The 14,404-nt window shown below is 49.4% G+C and overlaps 1 protein-coding gene across 1 annotated transcript in view; it reads right to left on the bottom strand.

Moving 5' to 3' along the window:
- The window catches only part of LOC149328583 (uncharacterized), a 71,881-nt gene extending 68,905 nt beyond the window's left edge, over positions 1-2,976 (bottom strand). The window contains exon 1 of the mRNA XM_089559030.1: positions 2,805-2,976. Within this exon, the coding sequence (XP_089415156.1) occupies positions 2,805-2,976 (172 nt within the window). The remainder of the gene's footprint in view (positions 1-2,804) is intronic.
- Between the last annotated feature and the right edge of the window lie 11,428 nt (positions 2,977-14,404).

Here is a 14,404-nt window from a genome sequence, read left to right as displayed (position 1 = left end):
ATGTATGCATGTGTATGTAAGTGCGTACGTACGTATGTGTGTGTGTGTTCGTGCGCGTGTATACGTACGCACACGTATGTTCGTACGTACTTATGCATGTATGTATGTATGCATGTATATATGTATGTATGCATGTATGTATGCATGCATGTATGTATGTATATGTATGATTGCATGTATGTATGTATGTATTTTTCTGCCATTACTTCAACCTTTTGTTTGTTTTGCAACACACTATACAACTTGTCAGCTCTCCATCGCTCTGTCAGCTTCACTGGGTGCAGGCTTTGTGAAGCCCTTCTTAGGCTTTTTGCTTGCCCACTCCAACTCAAAGCTGTCAGTAGACACGAAATGCTGTTAATAAAGTTTTGAGTTACACTTTGACCTTGTCGCCCGGAGAATTATTTTTTTTTAGGCAGGAAAGCAACTACAGCAAACACGTTTCCGCGCAAGACTGGAATGCAACATTGCACCTGAAAGAGAGTACCTATGAGCTCCAAGAGCTTAAAGCCTCAGTTGCCGAACAGAGTGCAGTTAGTTGCGAACAGAGTGCTTAGTCGCCAGCAGGCTGATTCAAATCCTTTACTATGTGAAGGAAGAAACGATGCGCATGCAGGCATGGCTGTCTGAAGACTTGTTTATTCATAATAAAGGATTTTTAGCGCAACGGGGACACAACACAAGAAAGACGACAACATGGGCGCTTACTGCAACTGTTTAATCAAGCCACAGCATACGAAATATATAGCCCTCCCAGCGCATGCGCACGCGTACAAGGCACCGAGATACACCATGCATCATTCTTATCACAGTAGGCGCGACAAAAAGTTTTGCTAAGCTTGATATAGAAAAACAGAAGTGTCACTAACACAGTTCTTGTATTAGCTCGTTTCTTTGTTTATACAAAAATATAAATTTTTATATGTATGTATGAGTATAACAACACTTTCCTAGCTTCCGTGCCGAGCAATGTTTCTCCAAAGCCACACCTACTCAAGTAGGTAACCGAAAAAAATGTATAAAGTATTGTAGCGACTATGTTTGTCTCTCTACCCTGTTCATGAAACATGCATTCCTGACGTTAAAAAAAACTGAACTAAGAAGCATATGTTTGTACACAGTCGTGTGTGAGCAACTGCGTACAGGTTCTAGCTAAAGTGGAAGGATCAAGAAAACAATCGCAGAACTGCTTGGTAGCGCTATGTGACGGTTCCTGGTTCGAGGTATGTGGAGTTAGAAAGTGAAGGCTACGAGTATGGGGTGCAGTTTCTTTTTCAGAGCTGTGTCACCTACGAAAATGCTGGCCTGTGCAGTGAATACATCCCGCAGCCCTCTTTAGCTGCGTTTGCAAGACGACACACAGCGCGAATATTTTTCGCCTCATAGGCCGGCCACTGATTACTCGCTCAGAAAGCATTGCACAATAAGCGTGCAAAAGTTGCACCATTCTAGCCACTCGTAATATTTATGTATGCTGATAACACGGCCAGAAAGCCGTGCCCAACGGAAATGACCGTATCTCGGTAACACTGCACGTATCTCGACAACAGGCACGATCCGCCAGATAGGGCTTCTGCAGCGGTTTCCTTTGGTTTCCGAGGTCTCTCCATGCCTCCTCACGCCTACAGCTGCTGCTTACCTACAGCGCGCATAGTGCTTTCCAACGCGCTGGGCTTAGAAATGATGTCCATACTCGTCCAGAGCTACTCCCGTACCACAGAAGGAAATAGCAAGCCTTCACTGCGCTGCAGGTCTTAATTAATTGCGAAAGCATTTCCAGGCTATGTCGGCGAGGTCGTGTCCATAGAACGTGACTGCAGCAGTTATGACGTTCTGTGAAGAGGAAGCGACAAAGGTATAGTTGCAATCGAAAGGGGATGATGCGAGGATAGAGCGCAAAAAATTTGCCGATAGGACGAATAGTTAATTATTTAGAGCCAAAGTTTTGAAAAAACGTCGAAATCACACGGACGTCGATGTAGTGAGTGGACGGGAAAATGGCCGTGGACAGCAAAATAGCGGGAACATAGGCAAAAAAGTAAAAATAAAGTTGGAAATACACTAAGATATATTTTATGAGTGATAATTAATCGAACAAAAAGTTTCATTGACATAAATTAATTGGTTAATTATCAGCAAAAACCATTGGACGGTTGAATAGGCTTGACAGGGATATAGTCAGTTAGCGGAAAAGCAAAGAAACCAGGGCACCAAATTTGAAAAACCAAAATGGTTGGTTGAGGACAAAGAAGGTATATCAGAGTAAACGAATCGATCTTTAATTAAAGCATAAGGTGATTACGCAAATTCAATAGTTAAATAAATTAACAAATATAAAGGGAATGACAAACAGAGGCGACGAGTGCCGAGGAGGCGTCAATGCTTTCGCATTCTTCCAATGCAGGTCGCCGCAGTGATCTCCGATTTTTTTTATCTCGGTCATGACGGCCACTCAAAACGCGCTCCCTATCTGCCTTTTTTGTTAGTGGCCATAGACCTGCGTCATCTTTGCTTGTCGTTCAAGATTAACCGTGGTGAAAGCGCTCGTGTATGGCGTCTCAGATCCTTGAAGTTAAAAATGCCAGACTGTGCCCTGAGAAGAGGATGCCAGCGGATGCTCTCCCCACTGTCATGCGTCTGGGATTGACCTCGCGTCCTGAACCTCTTGCGCAGCGGCATGAGAGCTGGCTTGGGGTATATGCTCGCGGTGCGTCAAGTAGTGCTTCTCGCAGTCGTCTACGTGCGAAAACGTCTGGTGGCAGTGAGGACATCAAAGCGATGGACATCAAAGCGGTGACGATTCAGGCTGGAACTTTGGGTGAAGCACCGTCCACATTCGGGGCATTTGTACGGCTTCTCACCCGTGTGGACACGCTGGTGTTCTTTGAGATCGGAACGTTGCGAGAAGCGCTTGCTGCAATCGTCGCACTCGAAGGGACGCTCGCCCGTGTGGGTCCGCTCGTGTCTGGTGACCATAGATCTGTTTGAGAATAGATGAAAAAAGGAGGGCACGCTAAGCAAGACAATGCCGGCTCAGAGGACGAAGATTGAAATAACCATTGCGTCATAAAAGAAGAACATGCGGCCGTTAGCAGTCTACAGCTGTCACAAAATTCGGCGCATTTTTGAAGCAAACAAAGAAAAACAGCGCCGCGCGGACGCGTCTCGCCGGCACGAGACGAACGGGAGAGGAGGAAACCCCCGCTGGGCGCCTAGTCTGTGTGCGTGTGGACTTTCTCCCCTCCACCACCGCTCACCGACGCGGCGTGCGCCGAGAGAATGAATCATCCATGCGGAAGATTTCTCTAGAACATCCGAGTCGTTTCTACCGTTAACCGGGGGAAAACGGGGAAACCTTGCGTGCGCTAAGACATGTCCCCCTCCTCTGCACTCGGACGTCGGCGACGGCGCCACGCTAGAACACACTGGAACCGTCGCGAAACGACTCCTGACTTTAACCAATGAGGACGCGCGGCCGGCGAGAGAAAGGAAGGGAAACTACACGGGAGATACTGCGTGTATGTGCGCGCCTACTTTGGCGCGTACAACAAACAGACGGGAGAGCGAGCTTATAAAAGAAGGCGTCGACCGCTGTCAATTAGTCCGGACCGCCGTTTAAGCTTCGGAGAAGCGCGCCCGTTCGACTCCCGGGGAAAACACCACTCGGCTAGCATCGGACCAACGAGGCAACGTTCGCCAGTCTGCGGGACGGCATCGTCGTGGAGCTCTGGTCGTCGGACTGCCGCAGTGCCCGGTGAACAAATTGTGTTTTGTTTTTTTTACCTCTCTCTCTTGTGTTAGAGCACTTTAGGTGCAATATTGCCTTGGTATTGCATTCTCTCTCGAGTTTAACTTTGCAAGCGTTGCATTCTTTTGTTAATCACTTTGTATGTGTTTGTACCAGTGATTGTGAAATCCTCTGTATCGTCTCTTTGCTGTATAAACTTTGTTTTGTTTGTGAACCTTTGGCTCTGACCCATTCTCTGGCTTGCGACCAGCGAAAGCTGGGCACCGAACGCCCAAAAACCTCTTGTCACTTGGTTGCTGGTCTCCGCTGAGTTTGCCACGCTGATTCGAGGGCATCCCCTTTGATTCCGAGACCGCTACCCCCACACGCTCTAATGGTGTCTGGGAGCTTCACGCGTAAACGTGCGCGAAGTGTGGGTGACAATATATTCTGGCGTCCGCGACAGGACGTTTGGTGTTTGTAAGCACAGAGAACGGAGAAAGAGTCTGAAGGATTTTACGAAGATGTCGTAAACGAGTGTTATCAGCAGAGCGATATCGTGAGGTGCCGCGCTGAAGCGGTTAGTGAGGTTCACCGTGGAGAGGCATTAGTTGCCTTGAATGTAGAGTTCGGTCTCCAAAGATGAGCTTCAAGGAGCTAAAGGAGCTAATAGAGGTCGGTCTCCAGATGGGGATGACCGGAGCCGAATTGCGAGAATGGGTGGACCAGGAAAGAGAGAGGGCTCGAGAAGAGAGAGAGAGGGAAAGACAGCGCGCTAGAGAAGCCGCTGAGAAAGAGAGGCAAAGGAAACGTGAAGAAGAGAGAGAACGGAAAAGGCGCGAAGAAGCGGCCGAAAGAGCTTTTGATATAGAAATGGCAATCCTTCAGAGGAAGCTTGCAGAAATGCGGCGTTTGAGGAACGTCAGAGATCCAGTGGAGCTTAACCCCGGAGAGGCCGGGTGGAAGACTAACGAGTCTAATTTGTTGACAACCACGGAAGAGGTTGTAACTAGCTCCACTGGTGAGAGTGTGGTTGTGGAACTGCCTGTTCCTGCAGCTGTAACCACAGAGAGTGAAGAACCGACCGGAGTGTCGCTTCCTCAGGAAACTGAAAGTGTAGCAACTGCTGAGGTAGTAAGCACTGAGGACAAGGCCATTCTGACGCTTTATTCAGGGTGCACCTTAAAGAAGTCGCCTGAAGACGACGGAAGAAGTTCGAGCTGTAGCGACAAATCACTGAGCTGCACTCCTGAGGGTGGCAGTAGGGACCGTGAGGAAGAGCGGTCAAATGTCGTAGAAAACGAAGGCTCCAACGGAGTAATAGCTGAAGAGAGGTCACTCAGAGAAAACGCGGAAACCGTTCCTAGAGAACCCTCGAGCAGCGAGGAAACCCTTGCCTATGAGAAGGGCGGGGAAATGTGTGCCTATGAAAAGTGCGAGGAAATTTTCGCCTATAAGGAAGGAGTGGGTGCAGCAGAAGGAAAGCCTTTTTACGGCTGCACACTAAGTGACCAACTGACGGTAAGAATTAAGGAAGGAGAACTGAGCAGTGAAGAGAATAATTCTCCAATGACTCCTGAGCCGAGCTCTGAGCATTGCACTCGAAGAGTAGGCAGAAAGAAGAAAAAGGTTTGGTTTGGTTTATAGGGTTTAACGTCCCAAAGCGACTAAGGCTATGAGAGACGCCGTAGTGGAGGGCTCCGGAAATTTCGGCCACCTGGGGTTCTTTAACGTGCACTGACATCGCACAGTACACGGGCCTCTAGAATTTCTCCTCCAAAGAAATTCTAGCCGCCGCAGCCGGGATCGAACCCGCGTCTTTTGGGTCAGCAGCCGAGCACCATAACCGCTGAGCCACCGCGGCGGCCGAAAGAAAGAAGAAAAAGAAAAAGGACTTGGAAGAAGAAAGCTCAGTGCTCGAAGAACAAGAGAAAGCTGAACGAGTGCCTTCATCACGAGATAACAACTCGGATGACGGCATTGTCAGTGAACCGGGCTTGACCAAAAGGAAAATTTGGAAGAAAGTAAAAAGAAAGAGCAGCGAATCGAGCACCGCCGATGCAGGTGGAATCAAACAGCTGAAACCCTGGAGGAAATTCAGGAACCGAATGAGACGAAACCGAACCAAGCTGAAGACAGCCGAGTCGAATGCAAACAAGCTGCCCGAACATCGCAGCAAAATCAGAAAGAAGCTCAGAGGAACGAGCCCAGCCTACAGCAAGGACTCAGTTTGGAGGCGCAAACGGAATCAGAAGAGCGCACACGGAAAAGAGAGCAAACACCTGAAGCGGAGCCGTCATATGCGAACTGGCGTTAAATTCGTTCGTAGCCGGCGCGCTAACCACAGGAAAAGAGGAGGAGCTCGAGGTCTGGGCGCAGAACCAGACAGGAGTACGAATAGGAAGCGGAGCCAAAACCGCGTTCGGAAGAGAAGCCTCAACACAAGGCGAAAGAAGAGCAGAGCTCGCGACAGACAGAAAATTCAGAGTCGCGTGCGTAAGAGAACTAAAAGCGCGACTGAAACCTTGAGCGAAACAATCCTGTTCCGAGCCCGCTGTGTAGGCCAAACGTGAAAGTACCGGCGAAAGTATGCCTTGTCTTTGTGTTCTCCATGTTTGTAGCCTTGTGTTAACGTTCTGCCCAATCGCGGCGTGTTTTTATCTGGATTGTGAACATTGCATTGAGTTAAGTATGTGGAAACATCATTGCATTGATGTATGTATCTTGGCATTCGCCATTGAAGTTGTGAGCGCATGCATGTGCGCGTGAATTAAACCGCCGAACTGCGGCGTGTTTTGAAGTGCAGTCTGCCCATTGCACTGTGTTATGTATGTGAAAACATCAAGGTATTGATGTATGTATTTTGGCATTCGCCACTGACTTTGTGAGCGCATGCATGTGCGCGCGAATTTTGTGATTTGTGAATATTGTTACACAATATTCTTAAAGGAAGGGGCAGTGTCACAAAATTCGGCGCATTTTTGAAGCAAACAAAGAAAAACAGCGCCGCTCGGAAGCGTCTCGCCGGCACGAGACGAACGGGAGAGGAGGAAACCCCCGCTGGGCGCCTAGCCTGTGTGCGTGTGCACTCTCTCCCCTCCACCACCGCTCACCGACGCGGCGTGCGCCGAGAGAATGAGTCATCCATGCGGAAGATTTCTCTAGAACATCCGAGTCGTTTCTACCGTTAACCGGAGGAAGAGGGGGAAACCTTGCGTGCGCTAAGACACGCACCTCTCCTCTGCACTCGGACGTCGGCGGCGGCGCTACGCTAGAACACGCTGGAACCTTCGCGAAACGACTGCTGACTTTAACCAATGAGGACGCGCGGCCGGCGAGAGAAAGGAAGGGAAACTACACGGGAGATACTGCGTGTATGTGCGCGCCTACTTTGGCGCGTACAACAAACAGACGGGAGAGCGAGCCTATAAAAGAAGGCGTCGACCGCTGTCAATTAGTCCGGACCGCCGTTTAAGCTTCGGAGAAGCGCGCCCGTTCGACTCCCGGGGAAAACACCACTCGGCCAGCATCGGACCAACGAGGCAACGTTCGCCAGTCTGCGGGACGGCATCGTCGTGGAGCTCTGGTCGTCGGACTGCCGCAGTGCCTGGTGAACAAATTGTGTTTTGTTTTTTTACCTCTCTCTCTTGTGTTAGAGCACTTTAGGTGCAATATTGCCTTGGTATTGCATTCTCTCTCGAGTTTAACTTTGCAAGCGTTGCATTCTTTTGTTAATCACTTTGTATGTGTTTGTACCAGTGATTGTGAAATCCTCTGTATCGTCTCTTTGCTGTATAAACTTTGTTTTGTTTGTGAACCTTTGGCTCTGACCCATTCTCTGGCTTGCGACCAGCGAAAGCTGGGCACCGAACGCCCAAAAACCTCTTGTCACTTGGTTGCTGGTCTCCGCTGAGTTTGCCACGCTGAGTCGAGGGCATCTCCTTTGATTCCGAGACCGCTATCCCCACACGCTCTAATGGTGTCTGGGAGCTTCACGCGTAAACGTGCGCGAGGTGTGGGTGACAATATATTCTGGCGCCCGCGACAGGACGTTTGGTGTTTGTAAGCACAGAGAACGGAGAAAGAGTCTGAAGGACTTTACGAAGATGTCGTAAACGAGTGTTATCAGCAGAGCGATATCGTGAGGTGCCGCGCTGAAGCGGTTAGTGAGGTTCACCGTGGAGAGGTATTAGTTGCCTTGAATGTAGAGTTCGGTCTCCAAAGATGAGCTTCAAGGAGCTAAAGGAGCTAATAGAGGTCGGTCTCCAGATGGGGATGACCGGAGCCGAACTGCGAGAATGGGTGGACCAGGAAAGAGAGAGGGCTCGAGAAGAGAGAGAGAGGGAAAGACAGCGCGCTAGAGAAGCCGCTGAGAAAGAGAGGCAAAGGAAACGTGAAGAAGAAGAGAGAGAACGGAAAAGGCGCGAAGAAGCGGCCGAAAGAGCTTTTGATATAGAAATGGCAATCCTTCAGAGGAAGCTTGCAGAAATGCGGCATTTGAGGAACGTCAGAGATCCAGTGGAGCTTAACCCCGGAGAGGCCGGGTGGAAGACTAACGAGTCTAATTTGTTGACAACCACGGAAGAGGTTGTAACTATAGCTCCACTGGTGAGAGTGTGGTTGTGGAACTGCCTGTTCCTGCAGCTGTAACCACAGAGAGTGAAGAACCGACCGGAGTGTCGCTTCCTAAGGAAACTGAAAGTGTAGCAACTGCTGAGGTAGTAAGCACTGAGGACAAGGCCATTCTGACGCTTCATTCAGAGTGCACCTTAAAGAAGTCGCCTGAAGACGACGGAAGAAGTTCGAGCTCTAGCGACAAATCACTGAGCTGCACTCCTGAGGGTGGCAGTAGGGACCGTGAGGAAGAGCGGTCAAATGTCGTAGAGAACGAAGGCTCCAACGGAGTAATAGCTGAAGAGAGGTCACTCAGAGAAAACGCGGAAACCGTTCCTAGAGAACCCTCGAGCAGCGAGGAAACCCTTGCCTATGAGAAGGGCGGGGAAATTTGTGCCTATGAAAAGTGCGAGGAAATTTTCGCCTATGAGGAAGGAGTGGGTGCAGCAGAAGGAAAGCCTTTTTACGGCTGCACACTAAGTGACCAACTGACGGAAAGAATTAAGGAAGGAGAACTGAGCAGTGAAGAGAATAATTCTCCAATGACTCCTGAGCCGAGCTCTGAGCATTGCGCTCGAAGAGTAGGCAGAAAGAAGAAAAAGGTTTGGTTTGGTTTATAGGGTTTAACGTCCCAAAGCGACTAAGGCTATGAGAGACGCCGTAGTGGAGGGCTCCGGAAATTTCGGCCACCTGGGGTTCTTTAACATGCACTGACATCGCACAGTACACGGGCCTCTAGAATTTATCCTCCAAAGAAATTCTAGCCGCCGCAGCCGGGATCGAACCCGCGTCTTTTGGGTCAGCAGCCGAGCACCATAACCGCTGAGCCACCGCGGCGGCCGAAAGAAAGAAGAAAAAGAAAAAGGACTTGGAAGAAGAAAGCTCAGTGCTCGAAGAACAAGAGAAAGCTGAACGAGTGCCTTCATCACGAGATAACAACTCGGATGACGGCATTGTGAGTGAACCGGGCTTGACCAAAAGGAAAATTTGGAAGAAAGTAACAAGAAAGAGCAGCGAATCGAGCACCGCCGATGCAGGTGGAATCAAACAGCTGAAACCCTGGAGGAAATTCAGGAACCGAATGAGCGAAACCGAACCAAGCTGAAGACGGCCGAGTCGAATGCAAACAAGCTGCCCGAACATCGCAGCAAAATCAGAAAGAAGCTCAGAGGAACGAGCCCAGCCTACAGCAAGGACTCAGTTTGGAGGCGCAAACGGAATCAGAAGAGCGCACACGGAAAAGAGAGCAAACACCTGAAGCGGAGCCGTCATATGCGAACTGGCGTTAAATTCGTTCGTAGCCGGCGCGCTAACCACAGGAAAAGAGGAGGAGCTCGAGGTCTGGGCGCAGAACCAGACAGGAGTACGAATAGGAAGCGGAGCCAAAACCGCGTTCGGAAGAGAAGCCTCAACACAAGGCGAAAGAAGAGCAGAGCTCGCGACAGAGAGAAAATTCAGAGTCGCGTGCGTAAGAGAACTAAAAGCGCGACTGAAACCTTGAGCGAAACAATCCTGTTCCGAGCCCGCTGTGTAGGCCAAACGTGAAAGTACCGGCGAAAGTATGCCTTGTCTTTGTGTTCTCCATGTTTGTAGCCTTGTGTTAACGTTCTGCCCAATCGCGGCGTGTTTTTATCTGGATTGTGAACATTGCATTGAGTTAAGTATGTGGAAACATCATTGCATTGATGTATGTATCTTGGCATTCGCCATTGAAGTTGTGAGCGCATGCATGTGCGCGTGAATTAAACCGCCGAACTGCGGCGTGTTTTGAAGTGCAGTCTGCCCATTGCACTGTGTTATGTATGTGAAAACATGAAGGTATTGATGTATGTATTTTGGCATTCGCCACTCACTTTGTGAGCGCATGCATGTGCGCGCGAATTTTGTGATTTGTGAATATTGTTACACAATATTCTTAAAGGAAGGGGCAGTGTCACAAAATTCGGCGCATTTTTGAAGCAAACAAAGAAAAACAGCGCCGCTCGGAAGCGTCTCGCCGGCACGAGACGAACGGGAGAGGAGGAAACTTCCGCTGGGCGCCTAGTCTGTGTGCGTGTGCACTCTCTCCCCTCCACCACCGCTCACCGACGCGGCGTGCGCCGAGAGAATGAGTCATCCATGCTGAAGATTTCTCTAGAACATCCGAGTCGTTTCTACCGTTAACCGGGGGAAGAGGGGGAAACCTTGCGTGCGCTAAGACACGCACCCCTCCTCTGCACTCGGACGTCGGCGGCGGCGCTACGCTAGAACACGCTGGAACCTTCGCGAAACGACTCCTGACTTTAACCAATGAGGACGCGCGGCCGGCGAGAGAAAGGAAGGGAAACTACACGGGAGATACTGCGTATATGTGCACGCCTACTTTGGCGCGTACAACAAACAGACGGGAGAGCGAGCCTATAAAAGAAGGCGTCGACCGCTGTCAATTAGTCCGGACCGCCGTTTAAGCTTCGGAGAAGCGCGCCCGTTCGACTCCCGGGGAAAACACCACTCGGCCAGCATCGGACCAACGAGGCAACGTTCGCCAGTCTGCGGGACGGCATCGTCGTGGAGCTCTGGTCGTCGGACTGCCGCAGTGCCTGGTGAACAAATTGTGTTTCGTTTTTTTACCTCTCTCTCTTGTGTTAGAGAACTTTAGGCGCAATATTGCCTTTGTATTGCATTCTCTCTCGAGTTTAACTTTGCAAGCGTTGCATTCTTTTGTTAATCACTTTGTATGTGTTTGTACCAGTGATTGTGAAATCCTCTCTATCATCTCTTTGCTGTATAAACTTTGTTTTGTTTGTGAACCTTTGGCTCCGACCCATTCTCTGGCTTGCGACAAGCGAAAGCTGGGCACCGAACGCCCAAAAACCTCTTGTCACTTGGTAGCTGGTCTTCGCTGAGTTTGCCACGCTGAGTCGAGGGCATCTCCTTTGAGTCCGAGACCGCTACCCCCACACGCTCTAAGGGTGTCTGGGAGCTTCCCACGTAAAAGTGTGGCGAAGTGTGGGTGACAACAGCATGCACTGCAATGAGTCAGCATAGAGAAGCTTCGATGAGCTTTTAAAACTCAAATCTTTCTGTTTGCATTAGATCTGAGGCAAATAAAGACTATCAAGCCAGACCAATTGTGTTCTTCATGCATGTGTTGGTTGTTGGATACATCAGAACTAGGCCGCGAGCATAGTTCCATTTCCTGACGCAGGACTTCATAGCAACGGGAAAGGAAAACATTTGTGCTCTTGTCGCAGAATCCGCCGATTAGCTTCTATGCGCAACGAAGCTGGTGGTCCCATTCTGTGTCGCAGCTGAACCTTAGGGCGCTGCTTCCGTAACGAACTGCACCATTTACATCACGCCGAATCGAACAAAATCCGCTTCCGTGCTCCTACGTTTCTGCCGTATAAACGCCATGGCAAGCAATTCTGCGTTCTCAGGGAAGACGGCAGGCATGGCTGCTCCGCCGTGGAAGGTGACGACATGCGTGCTGTTCTAACTGCGTATTTGCCTGCTTGAATGACCGGAGTACAAAGTTTATTGCATGCCGCGGCGGCTGAATTTCGATGACGGCGAAATTCTAGAGGCCTGTCTGCTGTGCGATGTCAGTGCACGTTAAAGAACCCCAGGTGGTCGAAATTTCCGGAGCCCTTCACTACGGAATCTCTCATAGCCTGAGTTTCTTCGGGGCGTTAAACCCTAATAAATCAAACCAACCAGCTTCCTATGCTTAGAGGAACGAAATGATTGAAAATGAGTCTTTTTAGGGTGTCTACATATGTACCGCCGTCAGCACGCTTAACAGAACGCTCGATTGGGCGTCCTCCGCTGATATTATAGCCCCTGAGCGCTGGGCGCCGAGTCCGAGACAATGCTGCACTGTGTGTTTGCGGCGGTTGCAGTCAGCTCGTGCCCTGCTTAGGCGCGGCGGCCGACGCCCACCGCCGCTAAAGTTAGTCAGTGCAAGGCACGCGCTCGAGCGTTCGCGTTAAGCATCCTGACGGCGGTATCTGTGTGACCAATGGGTGCCAAACATTTCTCGATGTTCGCTTCGGTCTAACGCTACCACTGCTGTCGACCGCTACGAAAACAATTGCGAAGCATATAGCGTGGTCAAACGTCGGGCTTACCTGTGATTGCTGGAGTACTCGCATTTGCTGCACTGGTACCTTTTCCTCTGGGGATGTTTTTTCTGAAAGTGCTCTTCAAAAAGATGTCGCGTAGTGAACTGGTCGCCGCATGTGTTGCAAGAGAAGACCGTGGGTGAAGCGGGCGATCTGTTGCTATCGTCAGTGAGCGAATCGAGCACCGATTGAACGTCTTCCTGGCTGAGAACAGGTAAGGGCCTTTCCATCGCAGCCTGCGCTGTTAACCGTCAATCATCAAAGGCTCAGGATGTACAGGACAAGAGACGCATTCGTCCGGATCGTTCCTGTTGTTATACTGTCCGGTGTAGCTTGTATCAGGTTCTACCAAAACTGGAGACGTGTGCTAGAAAAAAAAGAACAGCACATATTCGAGGTGCTCTGCCATATCTGTATAGCCTTCTGTTTGTCACTGTCGTCTTTGCCACTGAGTGAAAAATCGTTGTCGGCATGAACTGTTTGCGATTATGCTATCGTGTCTAGGCGCTCTGAGGTGCAATGTAAGAAAGTTATAGAAATTCTGCAGGCACCATGCTTGATCTTTTATCTGCACATGTCTGTTAAATGATGACTGTGTGAAGTGATTTAGGGGAACAAGGCGGCTGGCTCTTTTGATGTGCCAGATTACCGACATACGGGCCTAGAAATGCCCAGGAATATTTGCCCTGATTTTCCAAGCAAGTCGATAACTTTAGAAGCAGCCATTGCGGTAGTAAATCTCGGCGACGTGAACACTGAGGAGCAAGCAAGCAGAATTACAAGGAGATACTGTGGAAATACTCCTATGGGACCTAAAAGATCCATTCGCTCTTCAACACCTGCACACTGCGCGCTATAAGCTTTCTGCCGCTTTATGAATGCATTACGTACCTATTATTTTATCATCGTGCCTTGAGGACATAGACCAAAGAAAGAAATTAGCCACTGATCCTATACTGAGAAGCTAATGTCTGTAAAAAACGACTTATTTTCGAGATCAGTTGAATAACCACAAACAACATCACTTTAAATTTCTGTTTATTCCCCTTATTTCGGTCTTGCTAACAAGGTCGTAAGAATATTTGATGTCGATATGCAAGGAATAGTTTTGGTTTTTGTCTGCAAACTCTACGCAAACATCGCCAAGGAATGAATTTAGTCCCTCAGCCTGAGTCGCTTTGGGTCGTTTAACTCCGCAAACGAACAAATTTTAATAATGAATTGAGCTTTGGCACGTGGCTAGGTTACCGCACAGACTGATGGCTGACAAAAGGCTGACGGAAAGCCCGAAAAATTTACTGGGCTAACCTGCGGCCGCAAACTGCAGAAACAATTGGGTGGCGACGATAGCAGCCAGCGTGGACGGCGGACGCCGACGATAAGAATCCCGGTTGCTCTCGACAGCATTCAGTCTAATGACAGTAACGAAATATCGAGATCAAAGATCGGCGGTTATCTCGAACGAAAAAATGATAAGGGCACGTACTTTTCGCGATAAAGAGAGAATTTAAGCTAAGAAACAAAACATCCAGCGTGTGCCCACAGTATGTGGCCATGGATGTTTCAGAGCGATAGCTGTACTTGATGCAAGATCTATCTCTGGGATGTGCGTATGTTTGACCTGAGTGTGACCTTGCAAAGCCGCTTAGCAACAGCCTTTGGCCCGGACGACCGCCGAAATTTGACCTCGGCCGATTTGTACCAAAAGTGATGTCCAACCATATTTGACCGTGCCCTACACGATGGTCACCTCCAGATCTGGGCCTGGTCATTTCGAAAAATTTACGCCGGGTCATCCAAAAACTTATCATGGCCAATGTGGAAAATTGACGTCCAATCATAAATGACTGTTTCGCTCAATTTTGGTGAGCTCCAAATTTGGCCCGGACTATTGCCAAAATTTGACTTCGAGATTTGGGAACGGTTTCGGACTGTAATAACCAAGTTAAAACTCGGTAGT

The sequence above is a fragment of the Amblyomma mixtum genome, chromosome 9 (assembly GCF_055824585.1).
Source record: "Amblyomma mixtum isolate Tamu chromosome 9, ASM5582458v1, whole genome shotgun sequence".
Classification (NCBI taxonomy): Eukaryota; Metazoa; Arthropoda; class Arachnida; order Ixodida; family Ixodidae; genus Amblyomma; species Amblyomma mixtum.
The sequence above is the reverse complement of the archived record's forward strand: the minus strand, read 5'-3'. Positions and strand labels throughout refer to the sequence as shown.